General features: G+C 34.1%; 1 protein-coding gene across 2 annotated transcripts in view; it reads left to right on the forward strand.

Annotated features, from left to right (window-relative positions):
- Window positions 1-15,043, forward strand: part of LOC123552480 (pyrokinin-1 receptor-like) — a 74,810-nt gene that overhangs the window by 47,700 nt on the left and 12,067 nt on the right. Inside the window, exon 1 of one of the 2 annotated variants that reach the window (XM_045342169.2) lies at window positions 8,348-8,847. The exons of the other annotated variant lie outside the window; for it this stretch is intronic. Within the exon in view, the coding sequence (XP_045198104.1) occupies window positions 8,820-8,847 (28 nt within the window). The 5' untranslated portion in view covers window positions 8,348-8,819. Of the gene's footprint in view, window positions 1-8,347; window positions 8,848-15,043 lie in introns of those variants that run through there. 2 annotated transcript variants of the gene reach the window in all.

Below are 15,043 nucleotides of genomic sequence, written 5' to 3' on the forward strand. Positions count from 1 at the left end.
GTCACCCTGTTATTACGTCAAAGTATTTATTATTATGACGTAACTTCTGGAGGTCAATGCGTGTCTTGGACGCCTACAAGTCAAAATGACAGTTCATTATTTATCATGTGACCGTGCTCAGCCCAATGGAAATAAGATAAAGATTGATTTATTATTATCATTAATATTTCTTACATATAAATGCCTACTTAGAGCTACCTACACATAAATGCGTTTCTCGAACAGAAACATGAGTACTTACCTATATGTAAATGCATTCTTCGAACAAAACGTCTACTTTCCAAGACAAAAATGCATGCACTTTAAATAACGTGTTTACTTAGAATTACCTAAATATATGTGTATGCGCTTTACTTCGAATAGAAACTTTACAACTTATGCGTCTCGACGAGACACATAAAGCAGGATATTTATTTAGGAAATAATGTATAGAAGCACGATTTGAGTGTATTATTTTAAGTAAAAAACGATTTTGGTCTACACTATTTCGATTCTAATATGCGCTTAATATAAAACAGTAGATAAAATCTATAGTAGCGCTCCATCTTGGTCGCAACAAAAATATTGACGTCATTGCACGTTTACGTCATTGCACGTTAACGTGACGTCATTTGAGCGTAAGCGTGTTTTAACAGAAACAAGCATATTAGAATTAAACTTAACTTAAAGTCACATATCTTCTGTCATAATAGCATACCTATACAGATAAATGAACTGGGTGAAAAGCATATACATGAATGGATACATCTGGTCTGCAGAAATCTATACAAGAACTTAGATGTTGTTATCTTTGAAATGAAATTCCAACACAATGTATATATCAGAAATCTGTACATCTAAACTGTTTCCTATTATCGAACATTTGTGAATGACATTGTAATATGTCAAAACGGCTTGTTCTCATTTATGGTATTTGAATGACAGAAAAGATATGTAATAATGATAAGTTAATCAGATCAGAATGCTTTGTTACGTATTTATATTGGAGAGGTTATTAGCAGTCTGTTACATATTCTCTGTCACAGATTTATCTCTGTTCAAATGTCATGAGAAGCTGTTGGTTGATTAATTGGTGTCTATAATAACGTCTATAAAACATGCTAGAAATTTCAGCTGTGGATTCGCCGATATAATACATGTTAAGTAACAAAAAATGAAATTGATTATTTCGTAGTTACAATAAGAGGGATAAAATATCTGTATTTGTTTTTGTTATTATTATTATTTAACGCCGTTTTTCAATAGTATTTTAATTATGTAACGGCGTACAATTCATCCAGCCAGGTGTTCGCGGGGGGGGGGGGGTTCATCATGGATTCTGTATCAGTACAGATCAGTTCTCGGCAAGTAACTGCCAACATCCCCACATGAATCAGAGGTGGAGGACGAACGATTTCAGACACAATGTCTTTTATCAAATCGTCCCGGAGAAAATACGCCCCGCCCGGGGATCGAACTCGCGACCATTGAGCTAAGCGGGCGGGTTTGCGTTCCAGTTCAAGTTCAAATATACCTTGTTGTCTTTCCAATATTGTAGAATTTTTTTTCTCCTCATTAATTCTGCTAATTTTACCACTTTGTCTCAGTCTTTAAGAAGCAGCCTCATATTACTTTGTTCATGTCCTGAACGGCTAATAGCACATGATGTAGATTATTGGAAATCAGCGTTTTCAGTAGTGAAAACAAGTTATATAGTACATATTTGTAAAACGCTCAGATTGTGTGTAGACTTTCTGTTAAAATGGAAATTATTTTTTGCTCGAAAAATTTTACATCTGTTTATCAACCTGAGACATATTGTCTAAATTTCTCTAGTACAGATGATATTTTAATTGCAAAAATTGGACCGAAAAGAAGATCATTGCCAGTTATTGTGATTCTGTTTTTCATATATTCTTTAATATTTATATCAGGAGTAATAGGAAATGTATTTACATGTATTGTTATAATAAGGACTAGCTACATGAGGACATCAACCAATTATTATTTGTTTAGCCTGGCTATATCGGATGTTATTCTTCTGATTGTTGGTACGTAAAATATTTTATTTTCAACATTAACCAGGATTTGAATGATAAAATAAATGCATGATAATTTATCTATGATACACTAACCTGCAAAGAATATAAATGACGTTTTCCTGTCGTTGAAATGCATTTTTTGGGGGGAAAAAGAAAACGATATCACTCATTTAAAACTATTCTTACATTTTATTTACATATTTATCATTTCACACTGCATTTGAGCAGTGTATATTTAACTGATACATAACTTCCAGTACAAACTTTTGTTTAATTATCATAGAAGAGTTTAATAATTGCGTTGCTTTGTACTCGGAATTTTTACACAGTTGATGCCATAACGTAAAGATAATGATGCTTGATTCTGTAAGTTGCAGAATAATATTAATTCAAGTATTCATAAAACAGCTAAACTAGTTAGGGAATGGAATAAGAGAAATGTTTGATAACGTTATGGAAGAAGAATGTATGCGTTATCTTAAATCATATTCCAAATTCAAACAAACGTAGTGTAAGATTTGCAGACAGTCACTTGACGGAAGATTTAATTTTCGTTCGGCAGCATAAAATTACCAAACCTACATGTGATGTTTTCTTGCTTTATCGTAAAACGTTCCTATGATACAGTTGCTTTTATATACACAATTATATTGGTGTTTTCGAATCAATTATTATTACAATGTATAAAAGGCATGTCGCAACTCAAGTGAAAGAATGTTTAATTGTTCTTGAAACAGCTGTATACCTTCAAATCTACTTTCATAATAAACATCGCTAGTAACATTCAGTGTAAACGGCAAAAGAAATTGGAAAGCAAAGCTGCACCGTTTTCAGATCTTACTGCATTGCACATTCGGATATCCTTGCTCAACGGTTGACTAGACATCATGCTCACATTACTGCACGTGTTTAACATCTTTAAATCTAAATTCTATTAAAAGCCTTTTTATGATTTAAATTGCAATATGTGTAAAATTTCTTCCTTTTAACTTCCTAAAACTGTGGAAAGATAGCAGTACTTTAAGCAGATATTGTAATTATAATATTAATTCAAAAAGCGTAATTTTGTATAACATTGAATTTCTTATTTGATTGTAAAGAATAATAAGTAGCATTGTATTTATCTTTTAATCATGTTCCCTTTGTAAAACAAATAAATCTGACTGTCAGGCTAAGGTGTTATCCAAATATTATAAATAAATTATTGCTGATTTTGAAGAACTTTTTTTTAAAACAGATGCCTATGTCATGTTAGACAATGATTCAAAGGATGCTAAAAAGCATATTCACTATCTATTTCGTTGTCTATAGAAAGCAGCCATCTTGGATTGGATGAAGGCATACATACACTAAATAGTAAAATGGCGCGACAAAAATGGTAGTCGCATAATGGCGGATACAAATTGTCCTCAGTTTTTTTGCTCTGTAGAGCTACCTTCCTTAACTTCTTTGCAAGTTTTTTGCTAAAATCACATGACAGATCTAAGCTTGACATGTAGGTAGCATTTTCATCATGAAATAACAACATGACAGAATTATTCATGAAAATTTAGATCATACACCACCATTATAATTTTGGGTATCATTTTTTAGCTGATTTTGCAGTTTGTATGTTTGACTGAAAATATTTTTCTTGCATCAAACATGACCCCCACTTTTCTTTTGATTTTCATTTAGCACTCACAGTATTCTTTAAGAAAATGTAAGTAACAGACATTTAAAATGGGTCCTGATGTGTGCTGCGGTCATTGGAATTAGGTGAATTTTATATAGAATAAAGAAGAACAGCTATTTAGTGTGTTATAACCTGAAGTCCATTTTCCGGATCGGCCATGTGCTCTTTTGAATGAAATGACGTCACAATTTTATGACAATCTGCCATTTTTGACTTTATTTGTTGCGGAAGTTAATTAAAAGATACCACTAATAACTAATGCTGTGTTATTGATTTACAAATCATATTTCATTTCAACATAAATTTATTAAAAAATGAATGCACTTATCAATATTCGTACAGGTAATCTCTCACTCCCTTATCAGATACAATCCTATGTTTTTCGTTTGAGCCATTGTTAAATTCCTTTGATGCAGATCGTTAAAATATACACGTAGTATCAGCCTTTTCAAGTAAAGAAATCGTTACGAAATCTCTAACAGTGCCCCTTTCACACGCCGATTTTTAAGAAAAACAATTTTAACGCGCCATTTTGCCTAGTTACTTTTCTTTCAAACGTTTTAAAAGGTAGGGGATATATGATATGAGTGTAGTTTCAGTACTAAACGATTTAAATATGATTAATAATATCTGTCATGTTATTACGAATCGGATAGAAATATCCGTCCCGAGGGCACCTGCGCATTGGGCGGTAATGAGGCTTGCCGAATTACCGCCCATGCGCAGGTGGCCGAGGGACGGATATTTCTATCCGATTCGTAAACACATAACTGATATTTGTTCTTGCATATCGTATACATGTAAGCATTTTATTCTGGCAGATTATTTTTCTTGCATACCGTATTTTACAAAAGGTAGAAATACTTTCTTTATAGCACTCTTTCTTATAGTAGAGAATGAACACAAAGCGCGGGAAATTAACGTCCGTAAGCAGAAGTGACGTCATGATGTTGTGCGTTACGCACAATAACAAAGTTCCACTTTAGTTTTATCGTTTGTAGCGTACCGTTATGTTCTTATGGTGAACTAACGTATTTTGAATCGAGAAATATACTACAAGGAACGGAGAGAACTATCAAGGTACATGATTTTCTCGTATTTTTACATAAACAATATATTATCAGTGCATGAACAACTAGTTGTCATTAACAGCACGAGAGTCATCTGGCATGGGGAATGCAAGATGGGTTTTGCCGGTATGGGTAAAATCACCGGAAACGCCAGTCCGGTGTGCAAGAATATATTACACAAACGAGCACAATACTCGCTTACTCTAAGAATTCAATGAACTCATTAATGAAACTGCACGGATTTTTTATTCTATGTCACGTAATATTTAAGAAATAACGTAAAACAAAAATCATGCTGTAAGCAAGGAAAACATACTAAAAACAGCTAAATAAGAGCTCCGTTATTACTTGATGAAAGTTCGGCGAACTAAAGTTATTTGTTGTGTTGGTGGGTTATTCAAGGTCGTGCCATACCGCTGTACAGTATCATTTTACATAGCGGAAGTGTGATAATGTGGGTTCTGTTTAATGTAAGTATCCATATACATTTGGTCATGCTTGTACATATAGGACTTTATTATTTATTTTTAGCATATAACATAAGAAAATTGAAATTTTCACACAATTCAGCAGTACAAGTTCAATACACAAAATGTACATGGGAAATGTTAAACGGATAGATTTACGCGTAGCGGGATAAATCGATCAATTAGATTTACCTGACATAATCGCTTAACGTTAAGTATAAGGCTCTTAACCTCACATGCGCCCCATGTGGTTCTGGGACGATCTGTATATGAAAAGAATTGGAACCACTGCCTTGCCCTTGCATGATCGTAAGAGGCGACTAATAGGGTCTTAACACTTGGTTTTGTTGTAACTCTGCGATTCCAGCAGGTTTGCAAATTTTGATTCCATACCTCATGTTTTGTATTTCGATGTAAGTGAGATGTGAAACCAAAATTTGTAGTCGTGTTTGGCGCCATATTACCTATACAGTGTTGGTGCGCCGTAAAACCCAAATAATTAAAATAACCTCACATGCACGTACACGTACGTAATTGCAACATCGCTACCTTCTCGAAATGTTTTGTGTTCTCATTCAGGATGAATTTAATACAGATTTTTATGCGAAATTCAATTCAGACGACATTCTGTTAAATCTTGTTCAGTTTTTTTTTTCAACAAAAATGCTTGAAGTCCTTCATCTCAGTTGCATTTATAACAACAAAAAAGAAACAATGGTTTATCTTTTTGTTTTTACCATTTTCCGTGACATACGCTAAAGCATCATTAAAAACTAATTAATTACAACGTACATTTCAAAATAATGCCGTATGCGAACGCTATTTTTGTACTAATGATAAAATCAATAAACATCGGGCTGAGAAAATAAAACATTCTTCGAGGATTGGCTCCATACATAGAGAATAACCGGCTATTGTTTTTTGTTATCAATGTTATCAGGTCCGGGTTGATATGGGCTGGAAGGGATGAGGGAACCGAACCCCTTCCGCCCATATCTGCCGAGCCTGATAACATTGATATCAAAAGACAGTTGTCTGTTATTCTATTTATCATGAAATTCATACAACCTGCCTCATCGCTTAATTATTTCGTAAAAATTGACTTCTGAAGCAAGATTAGTAAATTCATATTTTACGGATTTGAAAATTCATCCGCCCCTGAAACATCTGAACGAAACAAAACGGCAGCCATATTTCATTAATCTTCGACAATGTTTATTGACATTCTGATATTCTTATATAAAAATAGCAATGAAATAAAGACTTACCTGCGTTAAAATAAAAAAAAAATCATTATCTTGAAAAAATTAGAATAGATTCTATGCTTTATTTCCACATTAGGCTATAAAACATTTAGCTCCTACAACTACATGTCCAAAGCGCTGAAAATTTCACATCCAGTTCCAGACTCAGTCAGAGATACATTAAAGTTTAATCACTAAATTTTGGCTACAACTTAATAAAAACTGAATGCCTTAAATTAGGCATAAATCAAGAATAAGTACATTATCAAGTGAATTGTACAGTAAACCTCCATGTAAACATTGTGATGTCATGATGAACGTTACACAATGACGTCATTAATTAAGTGCTATTGTCTGTGTGATAAATGTTAGGACAAGCATATTTAAAAAAATTAGTTGAGATTGCAAAATCTGGTTAGAAAAAAGTCGTGCAACATAACATGGTGTAATCGCCATATTTCATGTCTTGTAACTGGATGGTAACATTTAAATGAAATTTGGTCACTTTAAAGACATTCAAAATTAAAAACGTTTCACCGAGAGGTTTTTCATTTTTTTTTTCATTTTTTGGGGAGATAATTGGTATTGAAGTTAACATTGATGCCTATGGGAAATATATAATTTCTCTAATCATGAGAATCTGATTCGAAATCTAAAATTCGATGTGGAAGGAAATTGATGTAAAAACTATTGCGTCAATATGGGAGGAGCTAAATTTTGATATGAGGTCAATGACCTGATATCAAAATAAAATATCAGGCAAGTGATATCAGGCATTTTGCATAGTAGTTGCATGATTAAAAGTATAAAGCTCCGATCGTTTGAAGTTCTAAGTAAGAAGTTGTAGAAAACTACTTTGCGTTTCGATCAATATTCTGAAATTTGGCCATTCGTCGCAGGTCCGATCCCCAAGTGAAATCATTTCTACCGTGACCATGTTACATTGACTGAGAACATTTTTTCCTCCACCTGTGATAGTTAGTCATAGTTTGAAGTTGTCGGTTAGTTTTGGAGAACATTTAAGCACTGGTAAAATAAATTATAGGAACACGTGGTAAAACATAATAGAACGAGCAGCAATTCTGTCGATGTAATGACAACCTACGTCATTTTCATTCCAGTATGTGATTTTCCTACTTATAGTTAAAAGATCCAAAGGTAAATATAAAAGTTATTACGCTATATTTTGCTGAAATTCGTTTGTTCGCTTCTCTTCCTGATAAATCCGATCGTCATTGTCGGATGAAAACCGATTTCTGGGCGAATTTTCTCAAGCTTTCAAGATAAATTCTGCGAATAGATGTTAGAGCTGTAATTACGTGAGGAAAACGTTGATGCGATTGTGTAAATTCTGTCCTGCAGAATTCTCGTAACTTTTATCTTTTTTCCTGTTAAAATCCTGTAATACAGTATGGATATATTGTTTCTAACAGACAGAGTTATATACGATATATAGAGGATATTTGTTTGTTTGCAGTGTGATATCGAAATATATCTTCACCGATAAGGGAGACAATTGAATATTTTCACGAAGGCGGAGCCTGAGTGAAAATATCAGAATTGTCTACCTTATCGGTGAAGATATATTTCGATATCACACTGCAAACAAACAAATTTTCTTTTTATTTTATGCTAATTGGTGAAGAACAACGAATTTTCTGTTTATGACATGCTTACATGTTCAAATAAGACCAATACTTCATTATGATATTAGGATTTGTTTAGGCTACCGTGTTTACAGTTACATATGATGCATCCACTAAATTACCATGGACACTCGGGCACATTGATATCGAATATTGGTTATTAGGTCCGTGAAATCAACATGACGCTATTTTGTTTTGGAAAACAAAAACTGCATTTAAAATATTTTGTTAAAAACTGCACAATCCGCGGCCAACAGACAGTAATTACGTATGCATATTTAAAACTTTTCGGTCAATGCCGTCAGTTCGTTAAATAACCGGAAGCTTGCTTTGTTTACAAACGCTGAAGGTCAGATTAAAAAACAACCCGAAAAACGTAAACAACTGGGGAATATCCGAAAGTCCTTGGAAAATCAAGCTGCAGAATTAAATATCATCATGGATTTAATGGAAATATTGGTCTAGGAGCTGTATAGCATAACGAATAGCCTCACAATAGGATGGAATTTGGAACACAACTGGCTGGGAGGGGAAGATTTCGACGAAAATGCTGGCATATTACGTAAGGTTGAGTTGATGTCTTGTGAAAATAAACTAAGACAACAACCAACTATATGTGCTGTCGCCAGTAAAATCTACTATACGATAGTGAGGAATCGATGAAAAGTGGAGGAAAAACGTATCTATCATATAGCTATGGCAAGGCAAGCAACCAACTTTGAAGGTAACATTTCTAGAGCATTATTATTTCTTTTGCAAATTTTATTATAGCTAGCTTGTCCTATATAGGATGGTCTAGCTGTACATGTCTCCTGTATGGCTTGAATGTTAGGATTATAATAGGATACCAGCAATTATAAAGGCAACAAGGGGAGTTAATTAAAGAATATATTTCAAGGGAGATAATTTTATCTGAAAAAAAAAAAAAAGAAGTTCGGCACTGTGAGTGATATAGAGAAATATCTCACTGATATTTTTCAGTATTTCACCAGTAAGCATAAAATAAAATTCAGATTCACAAAGAAAAAGACAAATATGCCTATTTGTGATTAATTGATCAATCAGCTTCTCATTACGTACTCAGATAAAACTTATTTATATTCCTCGTAAGTAACCCATGTACGCTTAAACTAGTCTTCTTTTCTTGGATGAGACGGAACCGATGCTGCATCCATGCACACAGGGTCTCCATTGAAGGAAGTTGGGAAGTTGTCAGCATTGAAACCGTGAGGTTTCGGCTTTATCACCACGAGCTCGAACCTTAGAAATCAAAATTATTTAATTGCAAAGCCGAAATTAGGCTATTATGAAGATTATTCAAGGCAAAATTGACTTAAGTTTTACAGTTGTTTTAAATATCATATTGAATAAAAGTTGTTGGAGCTGTAACTAGGTGCCGCTAGACCGACGTAGTACAAGCATCTAAGTGTTATGGCTAGATTGTATTGGGTAAATCAGCTCTTCCTTGACAATAGAAAATCAAAGCATCGCTAGCAGGGCCATAACACCTCCCACGCCGTAGTACTGAGTCCGTGATGTACGTGTTTTTTCTTCTTCTTTTTTAGCTCCCCTGTCACATAGTGACAAGGTGAGCTTTTGTGATCACCATTCGTCCGTCGTCAGTCCGTGCGTCCGTGCGTGCTTCCGTCCGTCCGTCAACAATTTCTTGTCTGCACGATAGTGGTTTCATTAATGATTTCATTTTAACCAAACTTGCATACAACTTGTATCACCATAAGATCTCGGTTCCTTTCTTGAACTGGCCAGATCCCACGATGGGTTCCAGAATTATGGCCCCTGAAAGGGCCAAATTAGCTATTTTGAGCTTGTCTGCACAATAGCAGCTTTATTTATGATTTGATTTTTACCAAACTTGCACACAACTTGTATCACCATAAGGTCTTGGTTCCTTTCTAGAACTGGCCAGATTCCTAAATGGGTTCCAGACTTATGGTCCCTGAAAGGCCCAAAATTAGCTATTTTGACCTTGTCTGCACAATAGCAGCTTCATTTATGACTTGATTTTTACCAAACTTGCACACAACTTGTACCACCATAAGATCTTGGTTCCTTTCTGGAACTGGCAAGATTCCCTATGGGTTCCAGAGTTATGGCCCCTGAAGGGGTCAAAATTAGCTATTTTGACCTTATCTGCACAATAGCAGCTTCATTTATGATTTGATTGTAACCAAACTTGCACAAAACTTGTGTCATCGTAAGATCTTGGTTCCATTCTTGAACCGGCCAGATCCCTTAATGGGTTCCAGAGTTATGGCCCCTGATAGGGCCGGAATTAGCTATTTTGACCTTGTCTGCACAATGGCAGCTTCATTTATGATTTGAATTTAATCAAACTTGCACAAAACTTGTGTCACCAAAAGATCTTGGTTCCATTCTTGAATCGGTCAGATCCCATAATGGGTTCCAGAGTTATGGCCCCTGAAAGGGCCAAAATTGGCTATTTTGATATTTTCTGCACAATAGCAGCTTCATTTATGGTTTGATTTTAACCAAACTTGCACACAACTTGTATCACCATAAGATTTCGATTCTTTTTTATACGCCCGCAGGGACGTATTATGTTATCGCCTCGGTGTCCGTCTGTCTGTCTGTTGGTTAGCAATTTCCCTTCCGCTCTGTAACTCTTGAACCACTTGATGGATTTCAGAGAAACCTGACACAAATGTTCACTCATTGAAAGGATGTGCAGAGCGCATGTTTTGGATGGCTAAATTCAATGTCAAGGTCACACTTAGGGGTCAAAGGTCATATGACTTTGTTTTATGTGAATATTGCACTGCATTTGCGTTGCATTGCAGTGCTCTTGTTTTTATTTGGCAGATCCTTCTTTTGTTCGCTTACAATAGTTTTTTTATTACTTTCCTTTTATGTAACTATAAATAGCTTATTAAGTAACTTTTTTATTATTGGCCGTAGGGAAAAACTGAGACCACTTTTCTGTGGTACAACATGGACGGTACCTCCAATTTTTAGGTGTATTTTGACATATCTGTACCTTGTAAGAATTGTTTCTTTTTGTTTTTGGTTAAAGCAATGGTACTCAGGTGAGCGATATAGGATCATGGCCCTCTTGTTTAAGATACAGCCTTGAAATTTGGATGACATGTACAGTTTTTCACACCGATATTAAAACTGACTTTCAGTTAACATGTATGTGACCTACTGACCTACCTTCTTAATATTTTAGCATCAGTTAGCCATTTGAGCCATTTGAAACATGTGGCTCATATTACCCCGGTGAACGATTCAGGGTCATCATGACCCTCTTGTTTTGAGTTGGAGACTCACTGCCTAACACGTTGAGCTCTGGTTCATTGTGTTGATTCAATTCTACAAATTATTCAACTATAACCTTTATGAGACTTGTAAACAAGCTCAATACAAAATACACGTAAAAGGCATCACTCAGAGTTTGATACAAATACAAAATGTTAATAGATTTTTTAAACAACTAAGGACATGGTTATTGCTTCGTCAAACCATGTCGTAGAAAAGGTGATTGACTCTTAAACAAAATATGCAGAAACTGAGCTAGACTTTGAACAATGCAGCAAACGAAAAATACGGGATTGTTTTTTTTAATAAGAGAGTGAGAGATGGTTGTATATGTTACCTTATGTATTAATATTGAAGTGTTTGTTGAAATAAATTGTCATTTGTAAAAATAAGATAAGGAATAGTATAGCATCGTTTGTTATCTTATAATTATCTTCCATAATATATAAATCTAAAATGACGAATAATCATAAAAATGTGACGTCGTTTCGTTGCTATGAGCATCAATATCCAATCTCGAAACTGATTGCGTTCAGTCAAAGATGGCGGCTTACATAAAGAGGAGAAAATGCTGTCTGACTCTACTATCTGGCGCTACTACTGGCACAGAACGAAAGTAACTGACGTCACTGCTTATCAAAATCATACAAATATAAGCGACTCAAAAACTTAAAAAGAGGCATAGAATAATCAAGGTGTCTTTCTTGACAAACCATAATAGCTCATCAAAAATACGAAAAATGATTAAATCGATCGCTTTCCTGAACGCAGGACACCGTGAACTTATCAGAAAAACATTTTTACTTCTTTCCACACAGGATATTTACGTGTCTTAAATACGGTAAAAGGGTGCCATTTAGCTCTAGTATCAATTTAACAAGCCGGTCCATAGACATTTTGTTAAAGAAAATCGATGTTAATAGATAGGCACTGATGCTGATCGATCACTTTGGAGCAAAATGGTGACGGACACTCTGTGGAACAATAATTTATAAATGAATAGTTGTCAAAGATTGATAGGCACAGCGCTAGTCATTATATAAAAACATAGAAAGAGTATTAAACAGATTAATAAATTGATAATTCTATATAAAGTTCTGTATAATCACTGATTTCTAATCTTTCTACAGAGCACATGGTTGATCTTAAGTCTTGTAAAAGTTGAAAACATTTATAATATTATAATAAAATCTATAACAAAAAGCTCTTTGATAAGATGCAATCAAACGTGCAATACCATCACGCCCCCTATGAATGAAAGGAAATTATCAGAGAGCTTTTAAAAATAACGGTACAACACAAAGGGGAATAAAATGTATTAGAAATCATCAACAGTTGAATGAGGCTTATATATTACCACATAACCTTTTTATTTCATGACATGGTCACATGATACCCCCCACAGTCACCTTATACTGACACCAGGCTGACCAGTCCCAGCACTATCCTCTTTATTCTGAGCGGAAAGCGAGAAAGCTACTAGTACCATTTTTACGTCTTTGGTATGATGTGGCCGGGGATCGAACCCACGACCGCCCGAACTTGAAGCGGGCGCTCTACCACTAGGCTACCGAAGCGGTTTATCACAGATGTTTGCGAAAACAATTTGTTTCAATTCTGTCATCATTTTTCGTTTGGTTAAAGGGATATACTAGTAAACTTCTGTCACTGCATAAATAAGGGAAGTTTTAAACGTTCCACTGTTTTTATAGTGAGAAAGTGTTTAGTAAGTAATCATTCAGTATGAAACACTTGGAATCTTTTTTGATAAGATTTCACTATATGCATCGCAAAATTGCATCCTTTTAGCAAGAAATCATGAATGACTTTCTTTTACGTCACTGTTTATCAGATGTGTGATAATGATAGGTTCATCAGATGCAGAAATGTTTGTACATAATCATGATACGTTATTAGCCGTCAGCTATATAATTCTCTGTCCAAGTAGAGGTTTCTCTATTCACAGTTCATTTGATATAAATCCGTGATAAGGCTGATGGAGTTTATTTCGTTTGACATCTTTAGAAAAATCCGATATGAAACCAAGAACAGTTTAATGTAAAGAACAAACAAATGAAACTGAACTACATGTGCAAAGTAGATATAAGCAGTAAAGGATGGTGATAGAATCAAATTTGACATTTTGGACGATATAAACCGAGTGACCATGATTTGCAAATTCAAGAAAGGTACACCAAAAGTATAAAGACTTTCTTCATCCTTAGCCGAGGTCATACATTAATACATGTCAATATTTGATATTCATTCATGTTTGCAGGTTTTGTTTCATTCCAGCTTTTTTCCTCTCCTTACGTGACCTTTTTTCTGCTAAAAGGCCATGTAAAATCAATAATGTGCTGCCTATTCTGCAAATATACGTGGATATATAGTTTAGATACATGATCTCTTTGGTTTGTATCTATACAATACTAAAGACATAAACACAATTTTAGTACCATTACATCCTTTCAGGTGATCAAAATTGAGCAGTTCCTATTAAGAATGTAGTGTGAAAGTATGTGTCAGACATCTAATAAATGATAAAACTTTTAGGCTGATGGTTATAGTTAACAAGTACAAAATGTATAGTGTTACTTTGTAGTAATGATATTCTTAAAGAGCTACAGTGTAATAATATGTTAAGTTATCAAATGCTAAAATTATTGTATTAATGCAGATATTATAAAGGTAAAAGAATCTGTATACAATCATATATTGTCGGACAAATATTGGATCTCGCTTTTTATATAAGAAGTGTTGACAGAGATCATATACATGTGCGTTTTTGTTGGCTATCTCTTTGTTTGGTTGTCATTAACCTAATACATTATATGTATTGGAACATTGACATAAGTCATATATTTTAAGCATTGATGTGTATACTAGGTACTATATGAATCCAAATTCTTTCTAAGACAATATTCTACATATTAAGGTAAACTGTGTTTTAAATATTTTAATTTACTTACGTAATAGTCTACATAAAACGGTGTTGATAATGCAAAAAAAAAAACGGGTGCATTTTCTGTTTTGTTTGAGTTTGAAAAGTTTTCAGTCTACTTATTACAAGCATTGCTTTGCTATGTTAGTATATATCACTGTTTGTCTGAATGTAGTTTTTTTATTCTAATTATAGAGGTGTAACAATTTTGTACTGGATAGCTTATGGATAACCTGAAGATTTACTCTTACGATTGTCGTGGTTTGAATAACAGTAGGAAACGTAATGATGTTTTTCTCTGTTCAATGATAAAAAAAAAATGACATATTATGTTTAAACACATTTTACTCAAGTGCATGAAAAAAGTATATATTCTGACTGGGAGGGGGATGTTACTTTATCTATGGTAAATCTAATTCAAAGGATGTAGCCATACTGTTTAGAAATAATCTAGATATCAAAAGTGAATGTAAAATCAGACAGTAATCGGAGCATTTTGTTTATAGAGTTATTATACAATGATATTTTTTTCTGAGTAATATTTATGCTTTTAATATGGACGACCCTATGCTTTTTCAAAAGGTTTTTAACACTACTGATACTTTTGACACAAAGGATAGTTATATTATGTGTGGTGATTACAATTTAGTTTTAAACCCTACCTTACACTACGAAAACTATA

Source organism: Mercenaria mercenaria, chromosome 4, assembly GCF_021730395.1.
Source record: "Mercenaria mercenaria strain notata chromosome 4, MADL_Memer_1, whole genome shotgun sequence".
In the NCBI taxonomy this organism is placed as follows: domain Eukaryota; kingdom Metazoa; phylum Mollusca; class Bivalvia; order Venerida; family Veneridae; genus Mercenaria; species Mercenaria mercenaria.